This window comes from Dufourea novaeangliae, unplaced genomic scaffold, assembly GCF_001272555.1.
Source record: "Dufourea novaeangliae isolate 0120121106 unplaced genomic scaffold, ASM127255v1 scaffold80, whole genome shotgun sequence".
In the NCBI taxonomy this organism is placed as follows: domain Eukaryota; kingdom Metazoa; phylum Arthropoda; class Insecta; order Hymenoptera; family Halictidae; genus Dufourea; species Dufourea novaeangliae.
This window is the reverse complement of record NW_015373962.1, coordinates 958,193-971,939: the sequence shown is the minus strand read 5'-3', so window position 1 is coordinate 971,939 and position 13,747 is coordinate 958,193. Positions and strand designations below refer to the sequence as shown.

Here is a 13,747-nt window from a genome sequence, read left to right as displayed (position 1 = left end):
CCTTTATCTCCCTCTTAGTTGATTCCTTCTATTTGTACCAGATTCGGTCAGTCAAACTATTACCTACATATGTGTATAAACGATTCATGGGTGCTAAAATTCGAGAAATGCAGATGACAGTTGCAAGAAAGAAACACTATCGATAATCGCTTTTGGACTGGTGTCAACTATCTTTACGTCTGTAATTTCGCGATGCGTTACTCTTGGACCAACCACCGCATAGATCGGTTGTGATGTTCGTGAGCAATAATAACCGCTGAGAACCGGGTGAACATCAATGGCCACGATCCAGATGTGTTTGTCATGGGATTAGCAGCTCGTGAAATTTTTCGGGACCGTCGACAGAATATTCGTAACGAGAAATATTGATCATTTACGCGACCTTTAGTAGATTGAGGCTGTCTCCTAGATCTGTTGGCGATTAACGGGAGCCATGACTGTCAGTTGATACGAGATCGTGTCACAACCATGGTAAAATAAATAATTTCGATCCTTCGGTTTTATGATTGCTTCGGATCAAGCAATGTTCGTAACACTTGAGTTAGAGTACCATAAACATTCGTTGTATCCTGAAGCTTCAGGATTCGAGTCATAGTCTGTTGAGACGAAATAAGGGACATCGATTTATCCCTGTACATAAATCACGACCGATTGAGCAATTTCCAAAGACCGGTATGGGAGGTTCGTTTATTCTAGTGAGTGACTTGTTAGAGGCGCACGGAGCTTATGGTAGTCAACGAACTGGCGCAATGATTAACGATTAAAGCCACTTGGGAAGTTACGATGACACTATAGTTTTAATATCGACGGCAATTAATACGCTTGATCGCGATATATCGGAAGCAAGAACACTTAGTGCATGATAAGTTACTAGTCATTCTTGTGTCGGGCCTATCGAGTTTCCATTGTAGACATATAATGATAATAACTGATCGAGATACACCGAAATTATAACAAAACAGCGCATTGTCGAAACGATACAAACATTTAGTCATTCACAAGAATAAGAAAGACATCGACAAAAGGACGGAATGTACAGGGTTATTACAAATGATTCGTCGGGTTTTGACACTAGAACTACCAAAGGAGTCAAAATGAGGGGTTGGTATCCTCTTGTAACGATGATTAAAATGTTGCAACAATGCATATTCTCAGATCTTACACAACTTTCATTACAACATGAAAGTGGAGGAACGAGTTAAGTTATAAATTTGTATATTTTCAAAAGGTTGTCATGTTTATCGACCGATCGAAATAGATATGCGTTTATCGTCGATAGTTGTAGTGTTAAAGAATTGTACTTTATAATGTATTACGCATAAAATAATGAAGGTTACATAAAAATAAATAGAAATTATCCAAATTTTAGTTATAGTTAATTTTATATCCAAAGGAAGTTATAGGACTTTAAAACTCGATGAATCATTTGTAATAACCCTGTATAAACAAAAAACTAACGGTGATCCACCAAGCAGATCCCCATACACTTGTGTTCTAAAGTTTTAACAGAATTAATTACGCACTGTGTAGTTTATTTTCGATTCTGATAAATCATAAGTAAATATGACTCAAATTGTGCCGTGTTTGGTATCATTTTAATCAGAAAAATCTCACCAATATGTTCATAAAAATTTCATTAATAAAGAACCAAAACTGAAAAAGTTTTATCGTTGCATTAGTATTGTCTCACCGACACCCGGGAATGTAACCTTTTTGTGGGCTCCCAATGTTCAGTCATCGGCTCGTGAACGGGAAGCCGTCACGACAACAAAGTATGCGGTTGCAGAGTTCCACGCCCCCCCCCCCAGTAGTGGGGATGACGCCTGGATAATAAGCGCATATCAACAAAGAGTCAATAATCGCGAGGCCCCTGTAGTAGAAAACACATCGCAAGGATAAATAAAACAGTGATCTACTATTTTTAATTCGCTGAATATATCGACGTAACAATACCTTTTTTGCGGGCAGTTGGTTAATTGTACAGAGACTTCTATAATACGTCCTTAAAAAGCATATACATGAGACTCACGTTCAAGTAGCGGTAGGAACTCCCCAGCTCACTACCGGTCGCCATCTGTAACCAAAGTTCTGAACTGTCATGAGATTCTGCGTGCGCATTGGCTCACGTTAAAGTAGCATTTCCAGGAATAACCCGCCTCCGAGAGCCTCGCACCGCTAGTTTAACGTGAGTCTACTGTACTAAAGTATCTTTTTCTGCACATACGCAGAAGCAATGTGATAAATATAGTTAATACATTCTTCGCAATACAGTTATTCTAACCCACAATTCTAATCTTTTCTTACTTAACCCCACAAGCTTCTGTATTCTATATTAGACTGATAACTTATTAATAGACTCCGGATGTTCATCCAAATGCATATTTTTATAGGAAACAGATAAAACCGGGACAGACATTTTTTTGTCATAAGAAGGTTGTACAAATACATTTTTATTTTGCATTTTTTGCATAATGCATATGCTCTGTATATTTGTGTTTAAGAACATATGCAATGTATTATTGGATATCTGATTGGGCTTCCTGATTGTATAGAATACTTACCTCGTTAAATTAATTCAGTTCATCAGTAAATTCTCGAATCATAACGAGTGCTATAATTCGAGGATACTGTCGGTAACGATAATATTGAATCTAATACCAAACAAACTAAAAGCATACCAAAACAAGGTATTAAGTTGTTCGTCGAGCGTTAGGTATGGCAGTTTATATTTCGAATTCAGAAGGTTTAGTACGATTTCATAAGTAATATCGAGAATTGTGTATAAGGACATAAAGTGTTTTTAGTGTCAATCAAAGTGTTTTCGAATATTTTGAAAGATGCCGAAAGTTAGGAAAAGTAGAGTAACTTTAATGAAAAGTTGGATCGGGGATGATCCCAATTTCGTTATTGATGAAGGCGACGAGAAAAGTATTTAGTGCCAAATTTGCAATAAAAGTGTAAATGTGAAAGAAAATCGCAATTAGTAAAAATAAAAAAAAAATTAACTACTATTTAAAAAAAAAACACAGCATTGCCTGAGTTAATAAAAATTACAAATATTTTAAGGAATACACTTGTAGAAGAACCCATGGCTATTCCAGAATACTGCTGAAGTAAACTCAAATACGCACCAATTACATCATGTGACGTAGAGCGGTCATTTTCCGCATACAAATTAATTTTTACGGACAAGCGCCGTCAATTAACACAATCGAATTTACAGAAAATGCTTGTAACTTATTGTAATTCAAACTACAAAAAACCAGAATAATTGCAAAATGTATTGCAAGTATCTAATATTACATATTGTATGTGTATATCTTTCGTGCATATTTGCATATTTTTCGTGCATAAATGTCATATGCTTTCTGCATATTTATCGTGCATAAACATCCGGAGTCTACTTATTAAATATAAAATGTCTTCAAAAAACCTTTATGTAGGTAAGAATAAATATATTATAAAGTTCTGCGCATCTGCAGAATGAGATACTTTACTACATGGTTTTCGAGGACATTTTATATAATCGAAATTTCGGGAATTAACAGTCCAGTATGTAATATATCTATGGTTAATAGCCGAAATATTGACCGAACAGATTACGGTCCGCATTTTCCCCCGGTTCGATGACGATTCGTTGTTCAGTTAGTTTCGGTGGCGGGCATTGCTCGTGTAATCAACGATCAGCAGAATTTCTTGTTTTAAATTCAGTAACCCTTTGATGCCGCGGTCCGTTTATCAGGGCTCGCGATACACGGATAAGGGTAGCCCAATGGGACTCTAATTGTCCGATTATAATTGTAAAGTTGTTCCATCGCGCGCGCGCGGCTTGAAATATGCTTCTTATTTTCCTCTTCGCCGCGGAGAGACCGGACAAGTAAATGGGATGTAAAACACAGAGAACCGGAACGCTCGCGCTGCGCGATGGTTTGATTTTCTCAAACCAGGGATACGTTCAATGGAATCGCTCGTTAAATCGTAAAAATATTCTCCCGTCGAGATATCGACACACAGGTAGGAAACGATGAATAACGGAGAAATTCCTCCCCTCTATTGGTTTCGAAATCGCGAAAAAAAATGTTGCAATTAGGCGATGAAACACGTGTGGAACCGCATAATTAAAGCTCGATCGTAACGTTCATTGACCCAATCCGTGAACAGATAGGACGTTATCGGCGGGAGCGATTGTGATTTCAAAATCCGGCTCAGCAGCCTGTAACCACCGATGAAAGAGTATAAGGGGACTCTCTCGACGATGCTCGAGGTATTCGTCGACGAACCAGCCCTTCTAGGCTCGAATGATTCCCGCGTGCGGAATCAGTATCGAGAATCGTTCCCGTTTCTCTGGGCGCTTTCTAATCAGTTCTGAACCGGTTCGAATTCCATCTCGCACGATTGTCTCGGTGACCGTACAACGGACGTGGACGCACGGCCCGATTGTTTTTTCTGCCAGTATTGTACACGTTTAATTCTTTAATTGCCGCGAAAGCACTTTAGAACGCCCGATGATCGGCCAATAAAGAAGTATATATGAAATATTGTGAAATATGAGTTCATAGATGATGAAAAATAAGATAAAATTTTATAGAGGGCGTTTTTTCATGAATTATCGAACAAATTGAAATCTATCAATAATACATATATAAGGTGATAACTTTGAGTTTATTCAAGGTCGATGAATTTTTTTAATGCCGCGTCGTAGCTGATAATAAATCAATTGATCTTGCGGAAACTCAAAGTTATCTTGATATCTCAGAAAATATACAATATAAAAAAATGAAATTGCATCCGTCTGACGAGTCCCTTTAAACGCAACATAATCCATTTAAAACGTTCGTTGATACATTCAATAAGTAATGAGGCATTTTTCTTTAGGTTCCTTTTAGGGATATCCTGTGCATAATTTACACAAATTAATGCATAACATAATCACACGAACATTTTTTTCAAACGATCCTTGCATCTTCTTAAAGTAATAATCACATTGATTGTTCGTATCTTATTTCTGAACGAGACATTTGAGGAACACTTTCTCATCCGTCCAGATGAGTTGTTGATGATTCCAGTTAATTTAACTCGAAATATTCGACGTTCCACGATAATTTTCAATGAAAAATCATTTCCAAGAGTCGACCATCCCGAATTTCGTCGTTAGTCAAGCGTTCTCGCGACTAATTCGAAGAAGGAACCCTGTCGCGTTGGCGTAGCCAGCAGTCGCGTATTTCGCCGTCAATTAAACGCGCTATATGTATACTATATGCAGCCACACGCATCTTGTGCGTGTGGACGAGAAAGAGTTCATTAGTGGAGGCCACTCTGGTTCATGTACCGATTTTATCAGATTTTCTGTCCCGGTTGTATCCTTCCAGCTCCTAACGCCTCGCTCACGCGACCCTTCTAATACACAGTTAGAAGCCTTGGAAATGACAAGATGTTACGGTGGACTAATAATATTTTACCCCTTTAGGTGGATTGTTCTTCAATATTATTTCCAATAATTGTAATTTACTTGCGACACCTGCTCTCTTCGATAATTAGATTTGTCAATGAATCTCGTTAAAAATCACATTATTCTGATTCGGACTGGATTCAGAAATTGCAAGAATGGACTTTCGAAAATTTCTTCATTACATAACGGCATTATTATATTACGAAATTCTAATTTCCCACAGTTTTTCTTTCTAGGAGTAACTGTATTATGTGTGAAATGTTTGATTGTAAATTCAGAAATTCAACTTTATTTTAAGCCATTTTAACCCTTTGATTGTTCCTTAAATTGAATTCATTTAAAGAAGTTTGTAATGTAACACATTACAACCTTAGATTAGAAAACTAGCTTGTTCGTAAGTCTTTAGACATATTATTATGATGAACAGCGGTGACTCTCAGCAGTGGACGTCTATATGTATACACAGAGCACCTAATTACCTGACGTCTTAATAGTCCGAACTGTAGAACGAAATCTTGAAAACTGGTTGGGGAACATCGAGATGACTAGCGATGAAGCATTACCGTATTAACCGCATTAATCCTAAAAATAAATTGTTTCTGACTCATTGCCACGCGTAAATGCTTTTTAGTCAAAGTGGTATAATATCTCCATGGACCGCGGATATTATGAATATAAGTGTGACGTAAGGGAAAAAAGGAAGATATATTAATGCAGGAACTCGGTGGTAATTGGACCCGATAAATCTTTAAACACGTAACTCGTCGCGGAATATCGTCGGTTCTTCCGCGCGGGCATGTTAATCTCTATTCCGTTCGATAACGATAATGTCAATTTCATCAGCGTGCCCGCAAAAAAAACGTCAGCTTACAGGAAAGAGGGAACTTATAACAATGACCTCATTCTTTTTATCACGGTCGAGGCTAGCCTAAATGTTAACTGCTGTAGATCTCTATGTATTGAGCTACGACAAAATTTTTCAATGTCTGAATCGACGCTTTGAAACTTGGTCTTCAGTGAATCATTGAAAAAAAACACTTCGGATCCTAAGGCAGAAAGTACTGTTATATCGTTCAGATTTCAATGGGCGTAGTTAACCATCGTCCCTTCCCCATTCTCTCAACCTAATTGTCTCCCTCGGTGTCAAATTGATATAGTGTTAAATTCATATAATAAAGAGATAAATAGCTAAAATTGCATATTTTTGAAAAATAAAAGTCACGGAGCCTTAGCTGAATTTACCTACACATGATTGAATAACATCATTCCTTTGGAGAAGAATGTGTCAAATTATAAGAATGATATATTATATGAATTATATGAATGCTCAAGTTAAAAGATAATCATAGTACCATGAGAATTGAAGCTTTGGAGTTATTACGAATTTATTGGACCTTAAATCTTGAACATTTAAAATTGTAGTTCGAAAGGTTCTTAAGTTCCTTGGTTTCGAGTGGCCACACTAAATCGATCCGATTATCAGACGATACGCAAGTCGGAAGGTAGTTGTGTAAGTTGTAGCACCGCGAAAACGCCGCGTATAGACAGAGGAGGAGCTTGGCATAAGTCGATGCCTGCTGGCACGAATTCAATCGTCACGACACACAGCCGCGCGTGCCTGCGTGTGTACACGTCCTGCTCGGTCCTTCCACCACCACCACCACATGGCAAACCTCGACTGTCGTCATTGTCCTCGTAACGTCCCGTTTCCACCCACCGGCGCGTTGTCGATTTCTTGAAACATTTTCACGACGACCAATATTCTTGCAGCAACTGCAACATCAGTTTCTTGAATCGTCCGCCACATTCCGATCTTAATGACCAATTAATCTTTTCTCGTTTCGTCCCGTGCCTGAACGCTGTCGAACGTTTCTTGCAAAAAATCCTGTTCTGTCTGTCGCTCGAGACACGGCTTTTGTTTCGACTTTGTTCGCTGTTACAGAAGAATAAAGTGTTATTTCGAAATTTTCACTTTACCCGTTACGATCGATTGTCGAATGATTAAGGCAAGAAATGTGGTCCGTAAAATACAACGACCCTGGCGGCTCGTCTATTTGTGTGTCGCGATGTAAAGGCAATGACGCTTGCAGACTTCGGACATCTCAGTTTTTCGAATATAGGTATACATATGTATGTATACCCTAGAAGTATCCGTTTTTGTCGCGTCGAAAATAGTTACATACTTGTTCAACGGGTTTTTGAAACAAATGACCTGCTGGTAATTCCATATGTATGGAATCCCTTAAATTATTTCTATAGCCCGATGAAAACTAGGTTTTAGCAACAAAGTTAATTATATTCTGAATGACAGAGTATTTAAAAGTATAATATTCCACAAATATGAATAGATGGTCTTCGTGAGTTTCATTTGAAAGAGAAGTTCTTTTATAGCTTGAAACGTTACTCATCGAACTGCAGAATTTTGAACGATCGAGCGCCGATTTGACGAGGGTTTCCGGCGTTGAAAGAGGCGTCGATCCGTGGCCAGCTAGAGAGCAAGGCCAGCAAAGCAATCAAAGACATGATCGATGGCTCATTCGTCTGAATCTTACGGCTGATTGGACAATTAAACGAGAAACACGTAGGAGGACTACACTCTCGGGTACGCGCGAGGGGAAGGCCGCAAGGGTGAGGGCCCAGAAAAGGATATTTTAATTATCGTCGCGGGGGTATGCTCTGCCTTCGGGTTTCGAGCCGGTGTTATTGATTTTCCGTTGTATTAATTGCTACCACGTTCGATCGAACATGAAATCAACCCCTGAACCTGATTAGACACGTGGGGCTGCTTCTTCCTTATCGAGCATCGTTCTGTAATGGATGAAATTGAACGGCATTGATCGCCGAGAAATTTCAAACTTCGAGGGTTAGCTATAACCTGATTCTCCAATAAGCATTTGTTAATTCGACTAAAAAAAAGTTAAAATTTCTAGGATTAGTAAAATAATCAGAAGTAAGCCAACCAAAGGTTCGAGTAAATAGATCACGGGTACGGCCTAAGTATTAAGAAAAACAGAGAAACCTTGAAACTTGAAGGAACAGTGACAGTTTACAGGAAAAAGAAACCGAAAACACTTTTTTCTGTAAAAATGGGAACTATTCGATAGTAACGGTAGATTGATCACGAAAAAGCGAGTGATTCAGATCAGGATCCGAACGCGGGCCATTGTTTCTAATTTAATTGATTTTTTCTATGCATACAATTAAGACCAGACCGAGTAAGAACGCACCACAAGTTGTGCCTCACCCGTAGAGTATGTTTCAGGCAAGGAGCAGGGAATGCCAGCGTTCGCGCGCGGACCACAGGAAGGTGGTCCGCCGGATATGAGTGACGAAAGGTTGGCGCATATCCTCTCGGAATCTGGCCATCTACAGATGAGAGGGGAGCACGAAATGTCGAACGACGCGGACAGCAAAAGTCCGAGCAGAATCGGTTGTCCGAGTCCGTTTAATAAAGACAGGCTGGACAGTCAGAACAGGAGACTGAAGAAATACGAGAACGATGACATTCCGCAGGAGAAGGTAGTCAGGATCTACCACGAGGAGCTGGCCAAGCTGATGGGCAGAAGGGTGGAGGATCTTCGTGGCCCGCGAGAGTTCTCTTCCAGGTAAGTGCCTAGTACCCAGAAGTTTCTCTTCTGTTACACACGTTCGTTGTTTGGCATCCATTTTTTAGAATGTTCCAGTTCCCTTTCCACTTTTTCTCCTATTCAACTGTTTCGCTCTCTTACCTTCATTCTAGAACGACGTATATTCTTTTTGCAGAGCACCTAATGTCTAATGTCCTTATGTAAAATGTCGAATAAACTATGAGGCTTGGCAAAGGTTAAATGCCTTAGCGTCGATTATCAAGTTTAAAGAGGATGTCAAAGGCTTCTGTGATCGCGGAAAACTGTACCTATGGCGTCGTTCTACGGATAAATTCATTGATAAGTCTTGGCCAGTGCACGAAACGTTGATGATATATCACTATTGTATGCCCAAGAAGAAGAAATAGAAGCTTCACTTAGAAAATCATAAAACGGATACATTAACGAAAGCATTAGGAATTCTTGCGGCAACTTTTATGACCATTGGTCGATCTACGAGTTAGAAGTTTGAATCTAAATCTGATTTATAAATAATAGAACATAAATAATTAATTACGGGCGTAAATGATCACGAGGACAGCTGAAATTCAGGCCATACAATAAAACTTATTGTTTAGAACTTTTTAAAAGTTTGAAATTTCCAAAATGATAGATACACGATACTAGGATTTAGACCCCTGCTTTCAGAACTGTCTTTGTAATCTTCAAGACCGAATGTCTCATCTTACATCGGTATTTAATCCACCAACGTCCGATAGATCTCCTGAGTCACGAAAGATTGCGGCCGAGCAAAACTCTTCTGACAAGATGACGTCCACGTCTAAAATTAATATGCCTCTATATCCGTTTCATTACTTAACACCCGAATGCCAGGTGTAAACACAAACACCTCGGCCTCGAAGCTCGAGTTACACGCTACTGTCAGAGCGTATTTCCCCTATTGATAATTATTGAGGACAGCACGCGAACTCGACTGATCGCAGTGCGATGTTTCCACACTTTTTCAGCGGTGGCCAAGGTGGACTTCCAGGCATGGAGCGTACACAGGAAGACATCAGATTGGCCCTGGACGCATATCACCGTGAACTGCAGAAATTGAACGCCACACCTGGTCAGACCCCGGCGCTGACTGGACTGCCAGGACTACCCGGACTACCGGGTCTCTTGGCGCTTCAGCAGCAAGCTCTTCAACAGCACCATTTAGCCACTAACGGTGGCGGTGTTCAGGATTTAAGTCTGGGGAAAGTGGACCCTAGAAACAAGATGATCAACGGTGTCTCGGAAGAGGAAAAAGAGAAGATGGAGGAAGCTATGAGACACGCGGGTAGCGCGTTCTCGTTGGTCAGGCCTAAACAAGAGACCACAGCGCCACAGTCGACCCCCAGTGGCTCAAGCGCGAGTTCACCACTTGGAAATTCGATTCTTCCACCCGCGATGACGCCTAGTGAGGAATTCTCTGGTGCGGCGGCGGCCAGTCCTCTCCAGAGGATGGCATCTATCACGAATAGTCTGATCAGTCAACCGTCCACGCCAACTCATCACTCGTCGAACCAGAGGCCACTGAAAGCAGTACTTCCTCCGATCACCCAGCAGCAGTTCGACATGTACAATAACTTAAACACCGAGGATATTGTGAAGAGAGTAAGTAAATTTATTTATTTTCACCTTTTAAATCCTTCCGATTACATTGGTTAGGTACGCCAATGAATACCCGAGAGCGAATGTTTTTGGAAAATATTATAAACTCGCCCTCTAACGCGTCTAATAATTGTTCCTTCAGTCATTTCTGTTGACAGCAATGTTCATTTGAAACTTGTTTTTTGCAGGTGAAGGAACAATTGTCCCAATACTCAATCTCTCAACGCCTGTTTGGTGAATCCGTGCTGGGTCTTTCTCAGGGATCCGTTTCCGATCTGCTAGCGCGTCCGAAGCCCTGGCACATGCTCACGCAGAAGGGACGCGAGCCGTTCATTAGGATGAAGATGTTCCTCGAGGACGACAACGCCGTGCACAAGCTGGTAGCCAGCCAGTACAAGATCGCCCCGGAGAAACTGATGAGGACCGGCGGCTACGGTGGCCTGCCTCGTAAGTTTAACTCAGGTCAATATAGATGTTTTGTTCTTTTACTAAATCCATAGTTTGGGAGCTCGATAATGTGTGCCGAATGCTGCTACGCTAAACCACCGATATAATAATCGAACGAGTTAGAACCATGCCCCTGCTAATCTAAGACATAGAAACATTTGATAGGGCTGTGTCTCTAGTAATTACGGTTAGGAGCTGCTAGGGAGTTTAGCATAGTATTTCAAATGGTCAAGAGGCATTATTGTCACCCGTGCAAAACCAACTGAAATCTAGAAAGGGATAAGAGTTTCCATATCTGGACAGCACTTGACTAGAACGAGTGGAAGTGTTATTTGATAGACAGCTTAACGAAGCAACATTCTGATGTCGACTGAGCTTTCGGACTATAATACGCAAGTTTACCATATATAACGTTGCTTAAACGCCCTGGTTTTTCTTATTTTACAGCTTGCGGGACGCCAATGAAGCCTATGCCGCCAACAAAACTGGTACAGGAACAGCTTCAGAACGCCGCGAAGGCACAGGCCGCGGCTCAAGCGGCTGCTCAGGCGGCAGCCCAGCATCAGCAGGAGAACCAAATGCAGCTTGGACCACCTCAACAGAGTCCTCAGCTTCCTCCACATCCGCAACCACCGCCACCGATGATGCTGACTCCTCCGGGTCCTCTTCACCCTCATGCGCAGCTCAGTATGCAGGAGTTGCAGAAGAAACAGCAACAACAGCAACAGCAACAAATCAATCTTCACTCCCCGCATCATCAGATGACACCATCGCCCCTTCGTGGACTTCACCCGCACATTTCACCCAGTGTATACGAAATGGCTGCGTTAACACAAGACCTGGACACGCAGACTATCACGACCAAGATCAAGGAAGCGTTACTGGCTAACAATATCGGCCAGAAGATCTTTGGCGAAGCTGTTCTTGGCCTTTCCCAAGGATCAGTTAGTGAATTGTTGAGCAAACCGAAACCTTGGCACATGCTCAGTATAAAAGGCCGGGAACCCTTCATCAGAATGCAACTCTGGCTATCGGACGCGCATAATGTTGATCGATTGCAGGCATTGAAGAACGAACGAAGAGAGGCCAATAAAAGACGGCGTAGCAGCGGTCCGGGTCACGACAACAGTTCAGACACATCCAGCAATGACACGGCCGAGTTCTACCACTAAGAGCAAAAAGAGGCCCTAAGGCTTGCGTTCGCCCTGGATCCGTATCCTAACGTGGCCACCATCGAATTCCTTGCCAGTGAACTGGCGCTGTCCTCAAGAACAATAACAAACTGGTTCCACAATCATCGGATGAGACTGAAACAGCAGACTCCGCACGGTCAGCCGGAGCCACAGTCCCCAAGGGAACCTGGCCAGCCGTTTGATCCAGTTCAGTTCAGATTGCTGTTAAACCAAAGACTACTGGAGATCCAGAAGGAGAGATTGGGCCTGGGCAACGTACCTCTACCTTATTCTCCGTACTTCAACCCTAACCTCGCTGCCTTAGTGGGCAACGCGTTGAAAGAACAGTGTTCCGGTCTGGACCTGTCGATGAACGCATTGAAAAGGGAGCCGAATCAGGAATTCGAGGACGAAGACGTCGAGGATGCTATGAGCAATCTCGGTAGCGAGGATTCCGAGGGGTCAGCGGGTAGTATAAAGAGGGAACCCGCGGAAACGCCCACTGCGCCGACCACCGTCAGATCGAACAGAAGAAAACCTGCCGCTCCGCAATGGGTGAACCCAGAGTGGCAAGAACCGCCTAGGACAGGTGACGAGGTGATTATCAACGGTGTATGCGTGATGCAAACAGACGATTACGGGGTTAAGAGAGAGGCAGAGGAGACTGTTAGGGTCGAACCAACTCCAGTTCAGGATAGATACGAAGAGGACGCGCAGAGTGACGTTTCCTCCGTTTCTGGTAATAACGGCCCGGACCGGGACAGTCCTCTGCCTAGTCCGAAGTCTGGACAGAACAGTCCAGCGACATCACCCAGGCCGCCCTCCACGCAGCAAATGCTGCAACAATCCACAGAGGAGAGTCCCAAGGACAACGTGGTGAAACACGAACCTGAAGAAACGTGGGATTATTAAAAGGATCTTGTCGCGAGATCGCTTGCATTAGCCTGAAACGCGAGGGTGTTCCGAAAGGGGATAATGTTGAAACATGCCAAAACTGAGTACAGTCCCAGTCTGCCGGCGACTACGGCCTAGTTAAGTTCTTAAAGAGGAAACCAGTCATAGGATTCGGCCAGGCCTGATTGGCCGAGTCCTGCCTACCACGAGGGCATTATCATAGGGAGGCAAATACAAAATAGGATACGTGAAAAAAAAAAAACAAAATACACGGACATGTGCACGTGAACTAGTGCGAGGGCTACCGGCTAGGAGGCTGCTATGATTTGTATTTGTTAGAAGACTGTACGACGAGGTAGCTTGGAAATAGCGAGGATCGTCGAAAAATTCGCTCGAAATCAGAAGAAACCTGGGTCAGTTCTATTTTCAGTTGATCCCCGACGGGGTCATCCCGGAAGGCCGATGGCAAAATGATGGAGAAAGAGGTAATCGGTTGGAGAACGGAATGGGCCCAGGTTCGTCAGAGTGCAATCTACGAGTAAACCAGTTGTTAGATCAAA

General features: G+C 42.1%; 1 protein-coding gene across 1 annotated transcript in view; it reads left to right on the top strand.

Moving 5' to 3' along the window:
* Positions 1–13,205, top strand: part of LOC107186659 (homeobox protein cut) — a 132,695-nt gene extending 119,490 nt beyond the window's left edge. The window contains 4 exon segments of the mRNA XM_015574583.1: positions 8,700–9,054; positions 10,020–10,677; positions 10,863–11,136; positions 11,569–13,205. Of these exon segments, the coding sequence (XP_015430069.1) occupies positions 8,700–9,054; positions 10,020–10,677; positions 10,863–11,136; positions 11,569–13,205 (2,924 nt within the window).
* The last annotated feature ends 542 nt before the right edge of the window (positions 13,206–13,747 follow it).